At 48.0% G+C, this 14,988-nt stretch overlaps 1 protein-coding gene across 1 annotated transcript in view; it reads right to left on the reverse strand.

Annotated features, from left to right (window-relative positions):
- PGBD5 (piggyBac transposable element derived 5) overlaps nt 1-14,988 on the reverse strand; it is a 95,356-nt gene that overhangs the window by 28,097 nt on the left and 52,271 nt on the right. Inside the window, exons 2-3 of the mRNA XM_017526503.2 lie at nt 10,006-10,433; nt 5,541-5,675 (exon numbers count right to left, since the gene is read on the reverse strand). Of these exons, the coding sequence (XP_017381992.1) occupies nt 5,541-5,675; nt 10,006-10,433 (563 nt within the window). The remainder of the gene's footprint in view (nt 1-5,540; nt 5,676-10,005; nt 10,434-14,988) is intronic.

Raw genomic sequence — 14,988 nt, forward strand, 5'->3', positions numbered from 1 at the left:
TGCCTCAGCCTCCCAAGTAGTTGGGATTACAGGCATATGCCACCATGCCCGAATAATTTTTTTTTATTTTTAGTAGAGACTGGGTTTCACCATATTGGTCAGGCTGACATCAGGTGATCCACCTGCCTTGGCCTCCCAAAGTGCTGGGATTACAGGCGTGAGCCACCGTGACCAGCCAGCAGTCATTTTCTTAAGCGCTTCAACTGATTGGCTGAGGCCCACCCACATTATGGATGCTAATATGCTTTCCTCAAAGGTCACCCATTTAAAATTTAATTAAAAGCATACCTTCCCAGCAACATCTTGACTACTATTTGACCAAACAGCTGGATACCATGGTCCAGCCAAAGACCAGAGACATCAAAGTAACCATCACACCCACAAGTCTGGCTGATATCAAGGGTAAAGCTAGAAAGCCAGCTCAGGCAGGAAGTAAAGAACAGGCACTCCCAGGCATCCCTGCGCCCCACGGAGACGCTGGACGACAGACTGGCTCAACAACGCTACAAGTCAATGACAGCAAGTACTGCCCCTACATGGAATGTAGACAGATGGTGACAGGGCTGAGGGCCAGGAAGCACATAGGCTGTCTCAGCCATTCACATGTTTCTCCCTGGGAGCCCCACGCACAGCCCTGGGAGAGCTGGAGATCGTGGTCGGTCTCACCTGGGGAAGCGAGGAGACACAGTAGAGCCTTCAACTAGACTACGACCCTTTCTCTGAGCTCCCAAAGCACAGGGCATCTGGAAGGCACCTTGGCTCATGGGAGATCCACCACTTCTAGGGGTCAGTTACGCAGCTAAGAGATGTGCCCTCATCTGCTGCAATAATGGAGAAGTCCTAGAGGGAATGATGGTGACCGCTACACAACACCAAATGTACTTAGTGCCACTTAACAATGGTGAAAATGGGAAATTATATGCTATCTGCATTTTACCATCACAGAAAGCTATGCTTGTTGATAACAGAATCATGCCTCTCATTTTAGCCCCCACAACATATATTTCATTTCTTACCATTCCTCATATTAAAGTTGACCAAATTACCAAAGACCCAAAGAGCCACCTGCGGTAATCTACTTCACAGAGCAACGTGAATGGCCTCATCTGACAGTTTCCTTTGGCCTGGAGCATTGCAGGTTAGCATCTTTGCCTCCTGACTCCTTTCCAAGTGCTGGGTGCTTGGTGAAACACCAAGACACACATTCTGGATCCAAGGACTTTTGAGGTAAGCAGTTCTGCAGGACAGCCCTACAAATGTCAAGTGGGAGATGATGCCTGCCAAAGTGAACCAGTGCCTCATTTCAGAGACTGCTGGAAGAACATTGAAAAGATGAACGTGAGGACGGACAAGCTGGACCAGGTTTCAGGCTGGGATGGCATTCACAGGTGGTCTCCCACTCTGCAGTAAAGCTGTGTCATCTGATTACTTATTTCTCCTTGAAACTTCTTACTCTTTGTTTCTTGCATTCTCAGCAGTGCAGGCTATTAGGGCCTTAATTTTTTTTTAATGATAGTTAATTTAATCTCTTCCTCTCATGGCCATCCTAACACATACCACATATTCCCTTAAATTACTTAAGATTTTAAGCTACTTTCATCAAAGACTTCCCTTCAAATGAATTCAAGAGCATTACAACTACAAAAATATAGGAATCTATTGGAGTTCTTCTAAATACCATCGCCATTATTATTTTTGTCCAACTGTTAGCTTCTTCCTTCTCATCCAAATGCCCTTGTGGGGATAAACTGACCGCACCTGAGGCCCAGATGATCTGAGCTGGCTGTATGGAGTTCCCATTCAGCTTTCCCATGGACCTTTTCTGGGACCACTGGCCAATTTGGAACTTCTTTTTTTCACTCACTTCTTGATCTAGAACCTTTCAAGTGGAGCTCATCCCGCAGTTGCCCCGCCTGTCAGAGGAATGCAGCCTAGTCGAGCCAGTCAAAGGCTCAGGGTCTTGGCAGGATGAAAGTACACAACTGAGGCAACAATGCCTATGCACAACTTGGGCCCTCCTGGAACACACCTGGACACCCACCATCCCCTCAACACCTCATCTTGGTCCACAATCAAGAGTAACTGGAAGACAGTTCTCTGGTCAGCTGTGCAGACCTAACTGATAGGCTCCTGGTCAATTACGGTGGGTATCAAACCACCACAAAATAGATGGGGCATATAATAAACGTTTTTCTTTTCTTTTCCTTTTTTTTGGAGTTTTGCTCTTGTTTCCCAGGCTGTAGTGAAACGGTGCGATCTCGGCTCACCCCAACCTTCGCCTCCTGGGTTCAGGCAATTCTCCTACCTCAGCCTCCCGAGTAGCCAGGATTACAGGAATATGCCACCACGCCTGGCTAATTTTGTATTTTTTTTTAGTAGAGATGTATTTTGTGTTTTTCTCCATGTTGGTCTTGAACTCCTGACCTCAGGTGATCCGCCCACCTCGGCCTCTCAAAGTGCTGGGATTACAGGTGTAAGCCACTGCACCAGGCCATAATAAATGTGTACTAGGCTCCCAGGTTTTCAGAACCCAGGTGATCTATCGTGGTCATTTTTTCATGGCTAGGGCAGAGAAGCCAAAAAAGGAGAGGTATGTACTTGCTCCTTCCAATCTCTTCATGCACCACAGCTGCCTGCATCCTATGGGCCAAAGCCAACCTCAGAAATAGGAGGGCGTGAGGCAGATACTGCCTGAGCAAGCAGCACAGCACGATGGCAGAGGGTGCTTAACATGGCCAGTGGCAACGGGGCTTCTCTGCTGAGAAAGGATTCAGGAGAGCTCAATGCATCTGAGGAACTACAATGAAGAAAATGTCTTCTGTGTAGAATCCCACATACGACATTTACAAAGAAGAGTCACAGACTTGCAGTAGAAGGGACCTCACTGGTTACCTAATCCCATCCGTTTAGTTTCTAGATAAGGACTCCATATTCCAGAGCAATGACTGAGCAGCTTAGTTTGCGTGGGAAGTAAATGCAAGAGCAGGGGTTGCTGATACCTTGGGAATGGAGGAGGGAAGAGGCAGGTCGAGGCCCAGGGGAGAAGCCGGCTCTGGGCTGCCCAGCTGCCCAGCTGGTAACCCCTGCAAGCCGAAGCGACTTCATTTAAGAAATGGGATCAATACCGCCTGCTCTCTGTGTCTTATAGGGCTGTGGGGAGAGTCAGGGAACTGCAGGTGTGAAAGCTCTTAGAGTGCTGGGCATTGCTCTGCCTCAGGGCTGCACTTGCCCAGGCTGCTGACCTTCAAAACCTGTCGAACCAAGATCAGCACCTGGAGAACCAAGAAAAGGGGCATGACACTAAAAAGCCAACTGTCCCCAGGCCATGTGGCTCCTCCTCTGCATCTCTGGGCTCCTCACAGGCAGAGATGTCCTTTCCCTGCTCTGTGCCTGCCACAGGCGCCTTCAGCTGGAGCTGGAAACAAAGAGAGGGACTGCAAGGGCTGAGAAAGCTCTCGCGCCAGCCCTGTCACAGCACAGCCAGTAACTGCAGGGGAACTGCCCCCTCTGCTCCACACTCTGAGCACGTTCTGAAGGCTGCCCCTGGCAATGGTGGAAGCTACGCTGCTTCTGACTGACAGTTGTCAGCTTCAGTTCTGGCTTCTAAAAACAAACCTTCATGCTGCTGCGAAACCTCCTAGAATCAAGACTTTTAGAAATGAAAGGAAACTTCAAGGTACCAACCCAAACTTCTTTTATTATAGAAGTGGGTTTTATAGATTTTATAAAAGTGGGAAAGAATCTGAACTGAGAGAGAGAGAGAGAGAGAGAGAGAGATCTGCGGCGTTGCCTGGTGACGGATGTGATTTCCAGCTCCTCACTAACTAGAGGGGGAGAAGGAAGTGGTGCCAGATGCACATGGGGTCCGCATGTAAACATTTATTCAAAAGCTACACAGGGCTGGTGCGGTGGCTCACACCTGTAATCCCAGCATTTTGGGAGGCTGAGGCAGATGATCACTTGAGCCCAGGAGTTCAAGATCAGCCTGGGCAACACAGTGAGACTCTACCTCTACCAAAATGAAAATAAAAATAAATTAGCTGGGAATGGTGTCACACGTCCATAGTCCCAGCTACCTGGGAGGCGGAGGTGACAGGATCACTTGAGCCTGGGAGGTTGAGGGTGAAGTAAGCTATGATCATGCTGCTTTACTTCAGCCTGGGAGAAAGAGTGAGACCCTGCCTCAAAAAAAAAAAAAAAAAAAAAAAAAAAAGCTACCTAGGCAGATCTCAAGGATGGCAGTGCCACGCTTGCATATCTCAATGCTTGGTACAATGTGTGCAGGTAGCAGATGCTCAACAAATATTTACTCAAAGAATCAACGAATGTCCCTTGGGATGGTTTATATAAAATGAACCTGATGCACCTGTACTCTATGGGAGTATCATCACAAAAGGCATTATGGAGATGGCAGAAGACTCTGGAGAATGTGAGGGGACAAGGAGCTGAGGCTGCACCTCCAGGAGTGAGGGAACTCCGCTCTGGGATAGGTCCAGCCTGGCAAGACCCCAAACAGTGCATATGCACAAGCAGAGTCCCTGGTCTGGCTGATGCTTTGAAGGGAAGAAGGGAAGACACTCACGCAGAGCAAGCACACTTTCCCCACTGTGGTTCTGGAGCAGGGGTGGACCGGAGAGGTTCAGCGGGATCTTCCTATGAATCCTGCTCTAGTTCAGAGAAAGATGGAAGTGTAAAATCCCTGTGCCTTGGGGCCTGGGGATGCGGTCAAGCGAGGGCAGTGAGTGAGCGTGCGGTCAGCTGTCACCGCAGGACTGGCCTGCCTGTCTGATGAGAGGTGGTGTCGCTGTGCAGCACACATGAGAAACTAGGCAGGGAGATGTCACCTAGGCACCACATTCTGGTGTTTATCTGTCCCCACCATCTCCCTCTGTGTACCCTACTGCTCCTGGCAGCTCAACCTCATAGGCTTTGCCTGGAGCAGAGCTCAGCCACCTCTTGTAAAACATGCACCCATGTCAGCTACACGGGGTCCAAAGACCGATGACTTGGGCACATGTTCCTGGTGAAGGTTATTCATAATTTCACCAGCGGGCTATTGGTGGTGGTCTGTAAAGGAGGCATCCTGGAAACAGGAAGGGTGGGCAGATGCCTGGTGGGAGTAGGGAGGCCTTCTGGGACAGCCTTGAATTTCAAAGCCACAAGTCCATAAGTCTTGAGGGACAGTCTGCAGGGCAATGGTAGTCACTTCATATGACCCACCATTTGGGTGACACTTCTGGCCAACATTGCTAGAGCCTGAACCTTGATGAGTCATTTACCCAGATGGGTTGGAGTCTTGAGGAAGAATGTGCAGGGAACAGGGCCAGGTGTGGCAGCAGCCTCTCCAGGGCTGGTTACCCGCTGGCCTGGTGAGGACGGAACAGCCCAGCCCTGGCCCCTGCAGGAGCATTGGGTGGACTTGGACACACAGTGAAAAGGGTATGTGAACAAGTTCTTGGTTATCAGATGAGCCTAAGTCCCGTGGATTTTCTTCCTCGACCCTCTTCGCCAACCCTCCCTGGGCTCAGCCCAGGGCTCACCTGAATGATGAAGCCAGTGGAAGAACACTGTCTGACCCAGAGGCTGAATTTCCGCTTTTTCCTCTTGCGCAGTTCCCGCTCTGTGCACGTGGCAATGAATACAGGATCCTCATCGATCAGGGGTTCATGTAGCACCTGCCAGGAGGGAAAAAGCAGAGTCTCTCATGGAAGGCAGAATGAGCTTGGGGGCTCATCAGATTGGAGCTCAAATTCAGCCTCTGCCTTTGAGCAGCTTTGTGGCCTTCACTAAGTTACTTTACCTCTCTGATCCTGACCTTTCTTACCTAGGGGAAGGTAGTATCATGATCTATACTACTGTTTCTAGAAAGGATTCAATAAGAAACTGTATGCAAAATACTTAGCACCGGCCCTGACATACAGTAGCTATTTCATCAATGGAATTTATTATTATTGTTATTATTATTGGCCTAAGGTCCCTAGTCCCAACTCTCGCGTGGTTGAGGGATCCCTGACACGGGTCCTGTGGCCTCTGGCTGGACATGCCTGGTAGTGGGCACCCACTTCTTTTCAGGGATGTCCCTTTTACTCATGGAAAGTTCCAACTGCTAAAAAAGTCTTCCACTGATCCACAATTTACCTATATTTAACTTAAACCTAGGGATGTGGCTTCTGTCCAGCAAGAAACAAAGAAAAAAATGTTTTTTAAAAATTTTCAAGACAGCCCTTGTGTCAGCCCACAACCTCCTTCCTCCAGGCTGAGCCTCCTCTTTTTATAAATCATTCATGAGATGACCCAGCTCCCTGTGGGCCCGCTGCAACACACAGCCTCTGGCTGTCCTCTAGGTTGTCATGTCCTTTCTGACAAGATTCCCAAGGCATTTTTTAAACTTACTTCATCTATTTCAACTTTTTGATAACATGATCATAGGACTTTTCCCAATGATAAGACAATAAAGAAAAAAAAAACCGGCATAACAAAATTAGGCTCCAAGGAGTGGCCACAGATCTGCTTCTTCAAGGTAAAGCTCTTTTGGGAGGCTTTAGGGTCTATTTTAGGAATGTGCTACACTTCCCTCCCTGATCCTATCCCAAGCTTAATCATGAATTAGAGTGTACATCTGCAGTAAAATGAAATGAGTGCAGGCAATGATTTCCAGAACTCTGCACGATGCCCTAGATCAGGGGTCAGCACATTGCTGCCTGGTCTGGCCCACATCTGTTTCTGCAACTACAGTTGTTTTGGAATACTGCCATGCTCGTTCGTTTACATATTGTCTGGGGCTGCTTTGGGGCTACAATAGCAGTGCTGACAACATGCAACAGAAACCACACAACCCATATGAAGTCTAAAATACTAACCACGTGGCTATTTACAGAAAAAGTTTGAACAAACTAGTCACCTGAGGATACTGCTAAAATGTGGACTGTGATTCAGTGAGGCTGAGCCCGAGACTGTGCATTCCCAACAAGCTCCCAGGTGATGTCAGAAAAAGGTTCTCCCAAGGACGGAATGGAGGAGGATGCTTACCACGTGTGATGTGGGCAGTATCCTTCCATTCTTCTGGGGAGGTTGCCTTGAATTCAATTTTCGAAAAGTGACAGCCTTTCATTGTTCAGTCTTATCAGTACATACCTGTTTCCTCAGTTTTTCTATTAAGGGACACATGGGGACATCATGCGTGGTCTCCCCTGTCTTGTGAAGGGGAAGGCTGGGAGGCTATCCTGGGGCAGTGTCTCCCCTGGCCCTCATGCCTGGCTTCTTGCACTTGCTGGCTCTTTGTAGCTCATAAAACATTCAAAGCCCCATTTGGAACTGCTTTAGTGCAATGGACAAGTCCCTCCCACCCCTGACCTTCCACAGTGGGAGAATGGGAGCAGATGGAGAAGGGAAAAGATGGCATAAAGAAGCCCTCTGACTGTCCTCTCCCTGCCCAGTGATCCTTGCCGAAGACCTGCATCCTACTCATCTTCTGAGGCCACAGTAAATGAAAACTGCCCTCTCTCATTCTCTTCAGAAAGAAAGTGCATCTCTGTTCCACTTGCATTGAACATATGATCCATTGCAAATTTGTATTTAATCACATGCCTCATCAAAGCAAAAGGGGCAGCAAGAATTTCTGACCCTCCATGATCGTTTTACCTTTCTATTGTCATTAAATGAATTATGAATGTGTCATTTCTAAACGCAGCACATAACAGCATGCTCCCCAAAGCTCCGAAAACTTTGCCTGACAGAAAAACCACTTTCTCCTCCTCCAGGCTACGGACTGGTCAGCATTTCTCTGTTACACAACTGTATCTCCTGAGCCTCCTCCTGTGCAAGACGAGCTCGTTTTGAGGTGTGGAGGGTGGTATGTATGGTAGGGGAAAGACAAAACATCCATTTATTGATTTGCATGATTCCTCCCAGAAAATATTTCTCTAATTATTCTGGCTCCAGTTATGAGGAGATGCAGTGTCTCCCCATTTTGTATTTGTGTAGAAACACACACACACACACACACACACACACACACACACCAGCTGCTTTGGTTACTACTAGATTCTGGGAGTTCTCTGAAGGCTCTAGGATCTAGCCACTGCCCGCCCAGCTGGGCTCAGCAACGCTGCCGGATTTCCCTTGAGGGCACATGTGCCTGGGGGCTGCAGAGAGGTGACCCACAAATCTAGTGTGCCAGAGAGGCCGGGCACTTCCCTGGCCTTACATTGCAGATACCTCTTGAGCCTTCTGCAGCACCTCTCCAAATGTTTGACCTCCAGCGGGTCTGAATGCGTTGTTTATTTTTCCCTTGCAACCAGGCAACTGTCTCTCATTTGTTTCATTTTCAACCAAGCAAGTATTTAGTGAAATAAATGACAGTGCTCGAACCTGTCCTTGGTACCACAGGACCTGTCATAGGGCAGGGCTCATGTCCCTGAAAGTCTCCACTTCTTGTTAGGAAGGTAAGTGACACACTGGAGGATGAGGCGCAGTGGCATGTGACTAACCCATCAGTAGTGGGGGGAATTGAGCTAACAGGGAATCCACAAGGACTTCGGGCCTTACACTGGCCTTGGAGGCTGGATGCATTTGCAAAGTAGAAGAAGGCAAAGAATTCCAGGGGCCAAAAGGCATGCTGCAAACATCGGGAAATCATAATGAGCCTGACGTGTTCACCAGACAGTGGGGAGAAAAATCCAGAGAACGTAAGGCTCCCGCAGACATGAAATAGGACACTACCTTCCCCACAAAAGCCCTGTGATTTTCAGCTGTGTTGGGGGGAAGGCATCCTATAGAGAGTTAGAGAAAGGACCTAGAGGGAATGTCAATACGAATTGGAGGTTTATTTAGAAGAGCCTTAGAAGCATCACAGGACAGATAGATGTGCAATGGGTCTTTCAATATATATATAAAATTGAACTGAACTGCTGTTGCCACACAAACCAAGACAAAGCGAATGGGGCTCACATGGTCCAAGAACTTCCTGGTTCAGGTTAGAGACATCTCTAGAAATTAGCCATCTCAGCTGGGTGCTGTGGCTCATGCCTATAATCCCAGCATTTTGGGAGGCCGAGGCGGGCAGATCATGAGGTCAGGAGTTCAAGGCCAGCCTGGCCAACCTGGTGAAACCCCATCTCTACTAAAAATACAAAAATTAGCCAGGTGTAGTGGCGGGGGCCTGTAATCACAGTTACTCGGGAGGCTGGGGCAGGAGAACTGCTTGAACCCAGGAGGCAGAGGTTGCAGTGAGCCGAGATCGTGCCACTGCACTCTAGCCTGGGTGACAGAGCAAGACTCTGTCTAGAAAAAAAAAAAGAAGAAGAAGAAATTAGCCATTTCATTAATTTGCTAGACCAACAGGCAAATTTTGAGAAAGATTATGGAATTCTGTCTTCCCAGGGCCAGATGCAAGTGGATACCAGCAGAAGGCAGGGAGGGGCTCAGGAGCTGAGAGTAGGCAGAACCTTCTCGTCCGGGAACTGGTTGGGGAAGGTATTAGGGAATCAGACCAGTGATGGCTGGAGCTCTGCCAAACCCTTACCCAACAGCTCTAGCTGTGTTCTGTGTGGTCGTAAGTAACCCCCGAGGATCCGAAGAATAGCTGCAATTCCAGGCTCACTCCCTCCGCCACCCAGAAGGCTTCTAAGCCTCCTTTCATCACCAACAGGTGAGCTCATACTCAGAGAATATGACCAGAAAATTAATATTTGCCTGAGCAAAACACTATTTGGAAAGAAATAATTAAAAAAAGGATGGATGGGGAGAAAAGAGAAGGAAAACTGCCTCTTGGGACAAAAGACTGAATTCTGACTTGTCTGTGGGTTAGAGCCAGTATTATTACCCCCTCGATCTAATTGGGATTATGTGGATTGAAGGAATGGAAGAATAGCAGAGGCGACCTCGAAGTGAACTCAGAGGGCAGGACGGGCATCCCAAAGCCTGGCTGCCAGACAAGCCTAGGCCGAGAGTGCGAGGACACCTGGCCGGGCTCCTCCCCCACCCCTCGCCCCGAGCTGGCCTCACCTGGGTTTGGGAAGGCCTGAAGGCAGAGTCGAAGCTGCTCTGCAGGGAGTCGAGGAAGGGCTGGACCTTGTAGAGCCCGTGGGTGGTCTGGCTGGAGCGGAAGGCCACGACGTGGAAGTACTTGAGGATCTTCTCGAAGCGGGCCTGGCTCATGACGAGGGCGAGGCTGCGGTTGCTGTAGAAGCCGCCGCTCCAGATGCTGAGGACGGACTCGCAGTGGGAGATGCTGGTGGAGATCATGTAGCCCAGGAACGCCTTCATCTCCGTCAGCGTCACCTCCACCCAGGCTCCGTCGCTCCCAAACCGCTCCTGGAACTTCTTGGCGTACATGTTTGTCTGCACCACCATGTTCTTGAGGACGTTGTCCGGGACAAAGAGCTGGAAGAAGTCCACGGCACTGGCGCTGGAAGGCATCTTTCGGGTGGGACCTGAAACCCAGACAGGCGGAGCACTCATTGGGGCGGCCACCACACCCCGGCTCACCATGAGAACGGCTGCATTTCCAATCCCTGGGTCCTTGCCTGGTGCCCCCACTGCCTCCAATGCTACCCCCTTCCCTTCCAACCTTCCAGAAGCTGCTGCAACCAACTGACAGTGCCCGCTCCCGTAGCTTTTGTATCCTCCTTTGCTCCAAAACAGCCAGCTCTCCAGTTCTCTCAGTGTGGGAGCACAGCTCCTCCCAGACACCACAGGAATGATTGGCCCTGACACCCCAGTGCAAGGCAGGCTGCATCTCCACATTAGAACAGAGGACAGCACTGGGGGCTGTGGTCTTGTGGAATCCCAGCTCTCCAGAACCAGTGTGGCACAGTGTGTCAGTCTGGGGAGTTTCACACACTTGGGGCACAAGCCAAGTTTTAACTAGAGATGTACACACACACACATAAGTGTATATATTTAGGGATACATATCATATAAATGTATACATCCATATATAAGTTTTAAATTAAACTATGCATATTTGTACATATAAATTACATGTACCGTCTGCCAGTCTGGGGCATTTCTCTGTACAAGGAAGAAAGCATGCATATACATACATACACATACATATGTATACACACATATATATATACACATACATGCGCACACACGTATATACACACACACGTATATACACACATACATACATATATACATACACACATACATACGTAATACATATATATACATACAGACATATATATACACATACGTACATATATACACATACATATATAGGCATACCCATATACATTTAAAAATAAATACGGATATTACATACAAATATATCAATGTATATATGTTTATATCTATATATATATATATATATATATTTATATATTTGAAAACAAAAGGCAATCCAACACTCCCCCCACCCCTGCCCCGGCAGCAGCGCACAGCCCCTCCTGTCTCCCACCATGCCAACACATAAGGGGCTCCTCCCTCCCCTAAAGACCCCACCCTTTCCCTGGGAATGGGGGGCAGAATGTAAGTTCTTAAAAACCTGGCACATTCAGTAAATAATGATCCGAAGAGAAAAGGCCACATAAGGGGAGGGAGGAGATGCAAAGACAGATAGAGTTTCTAACACAGGGCCAAGGCTATGGCTTTCTGACTTTGTTTGCTGGTAACCTGAGTTGGTTTCGTAAGTAAAACGCTTCCACCACCTGGGGACTGAAAAATCTCACCTAGGAAAAAGCAATTTGCATTAAGCATTCCCTATGTAGTAACCTCAAAGTGACTAGGGACTAAATCTGAGGGGGCTTATTTAGATGATTTCACCAATAGGATAAAACTTCACAATTTTTGACTAATGCAGCCCTTTGAATACACACACAATACAGTCATTAACTATAGGATGCTTCAGTCAACAATGAACTGCATATAGGATGGTGGTCTCATATAATACTGTAGTCTTCTTGTGCCTTTTCTATGTTTAGTATGTTTGGACGCACAATTACTTATGATGTCACACTTGTCTACTGTACTGTATTCAGTACAGTCACATGCTGCACAGGTTTGTAGTCTAGGAGCAACAGGCTATGCCATATAGCCTAGGTGTGTAGGAGGCCATGCTACGTAGGTTTGTATAATATACTCCATGATGTCTGCACAACAACAAAATTACCTGATGATGCCTTTCTCAGAATGTAAGTGAAGCATGGCTCACTCTGTGTGTATGTGTGTGTGTGTGTGTGTGTACACACATATATATTTTTAAAGAGCTATGGCTTACAATTCTATGTACTAACCTAAGGTAGGCTAACTACATGTAGAGATTTGTAGGAGACAAAATTTGCTTCTATTGCATCTGTATGTTGATTTTTCTTTTAGATGGAGTCTCTGCCATCCAGGCTGGAGTGCAGTGGCACAATCTCAGCTCAGTGCAACTTCTGCTTCCCAGGTTCAAGAGATTCTCCTGCCTCAGCCTCCCAAGTAGCTGAGATTGCTGGTACCCGCCACCAAGCCCGGCTAATTTTTGTATTTTTAGTAGAGACAGGGTTTCACCTATCTCTGGCCAGGCTGGTCTCAAACTTCTGACCTCAAGTGATTGGCCAGCCCACTTCAGCCTCCCGAACTGCTAGGATTACAGGCGTGAGCCACCACGCCCAGCCTGTATATCGATTTCTAATAAAAGTTGTTCTCATTCTTCAGATTTTAATCATCACTCTGTCTAACCTTCTTTTACTACTGATTTACAGAGTTTCTGAAAAACAAGTTTTCTACAGAAAAATTTAGAGAGATAATGTGCACAAGACAGCCCAAGTTTTAGAATCAGATTGATGGATTTGGGGAGCTGACACACTAAATTTACTTCTAGCTAACTGCACAGTCTTAGAGAAATTTCTTAATCCCTCCTAGCTCTAGTTTCCTGTAAAAATGGACACAGAAATACCTACTTTGAAAGGTTGTCATGCAGCGTGAAATAAATGAGATCATGTGAATAATACACCTTGCCTGGTGCCTGGCCCTAAGGGAGGTTCCTGAAGCCTGGAAACTTTCATCGAGATATCATCAACAGAAATTCACTGACAGCCAGGCCGAGGGCTTTCCAAGGAAGACTCTAACTGTCTGCATTTTACAGAAGAAACAGAGGCCTGGAGAGTGAAGTGCCACCACATTCATCACTTTCACCAACCATTTTTGGGGCCCCAACTTGCCAAATCATGTACCATGGCACACATCCCCCTGCCCTCCAGGGACCACCCTAGTCCTTCCTCTATGAAAGGCAATGGAGAAAAGGACCATGTTAATAGGGAGCAATCTGAGCAATAAAAAGGATGCTGGCCGGCCACAGCAGCTCATGCCTATAATCCCAGCACTTTGAGAGTCAGAGGCAGGAGGGCTGCTCAAGCCCAGGAGTTTGAGACCAGCCTGGGCAACATAGTGAGATCCCCACTTCTACAAAAAAAAAAAAATATGTGTTGTGGCACACGCCTGTAGCCTCAGCTACTCAAGAGGCTGAGGTGGGAGGATTGTTCAAGCCCAGGAGGTTGAGGCTGCAGTGAACCAAGACTGTGTCACTACACTCCAGCCTGGGCGACAAAGACAGACCTCATCTCTTAAAAAAAAATAAAATTTAAAAAGCATACTTAGTTATCTAGGCTTCAAGCATTATACTCTGAGAATGTCCTTGACAGAAGAGAAACACTCTGGCGTACCCCATGGAGGCTCTTCATTGTATCAATCACTACAAAGAGCATCCTCGGGTCCAGTTTCATTCTCATGACAGCCAAGCACAGGGCTACTGGACTCCTGCTCTGCAGGTGAATGCAGAGGCTTGGGGAAGAGACCTTGCTCAGGGTCACGCAAGCTGGCACACCAAGAAGCTAGGGGTTCTCCTCCCCGCACCACACTACACCCCACATAGGCAGGAACAAACTCCCCAGAAGGCTGGGTCTTTCTAACTTTGTAGTTGCTTCTGATTTCCACAGATGTGCTCAGGGTCTGACCACGCAGATGGTGGGGGTGAGGAGGTGGCTGCGGGGGAGGAGTAGGATGGAGGAGAGAAAAGGTTTGGGGAGATGGAAAAAAGCTGAAAGCTGACCACTTAAATATACGTGGGCTTGGGATTCTTTTCATGCCTAAAATAAATTCTTAGAAATATGTGCTGCTGAGGCCAAGTGGCCCTTACCCCAAAAGCAACAGGGAAGAGTGTGGGGCCTGGCAGGGCAAGACCGAGGGGTCTGATCGCTAAAGTGGAAGCATGAAATTCTGAGTATTTTTAGAGGAAGTCAGTAGGGATTTTGTCATTTACGGTGAATCCCCAGGGAGGGGTTAAAAGAAAAAGTGTGTGTAAGGTCCACATTGTCTGTGCTGATCCTGGCTGTATCTTCAGGGCTTAGATCAGTGTCTGGCCCATGGGGCACTTCTTGCTGAGTGAGTGAATGAGTGGGGAAATGAAATGACGCGGGAGGATAATGACTCTTCAGGGCTGGAGGGTAGGCAGCAGCGTCTCTGCAGCACACAGAGAAGGTCAAAGGCATGAAGGTGCTTGGTAGAAAATGATGAGGGAGAGAAGAAAAAGACAGAGGGACAGGGTCCATCACATCTGGGCCAGGTCTAGGGTGAGAAGCCCTTCTGGCAGCCTGAGGTTCAGGAAGGTCCTACCCTGGTGAGGGCACGGGGACGTGTGTGTAAGTGTGCACGTGCAGAGGGAGGGTGTGCACTTAGCCCAGGCCTCTCAATCCCCAAGATCATGGAATGTAGACTTTTGTTTTTATATACAAGTGAGCTTCAACACATAGTCTCAGGGATACACAGATTGGTTGGGCATAAAAAATGTGCTACCTTTTTTGTAACCCTGTCTTTGCATTGACAAAATACTGGGAGCCCAAAGAAGCAAATAAACAAAAAGGAAGTGGCACAGGCCCTGTCTTGACCTTTGGAAGGCCTTGGCCACAGGCCAGAAAGAATGAGAGTCTTGGGTGAAGCCAGAAGACTGCAGGGCCCCAAAGGGTCTGGCTCTTTCCAACCCAAATGAAAAGGTAAGTGTCACAT

This window comes from Cebus imitator, unplaced genomic scaffold (genome assembly GCF_001604975.1).
Source record: "Cebus imitator isolate Cc_AM_T3 unplaced genomic scaffold, Cebus_imitator-1.0 Scaffold42, whole genome shotgun sequence".
Taxonomy (NCBI): domain Eukaryota; kingdom Metazoa; phylum Chordata; class Mammalia; order Primates; family Cebidae; genus Cebus; species Cebus imitator.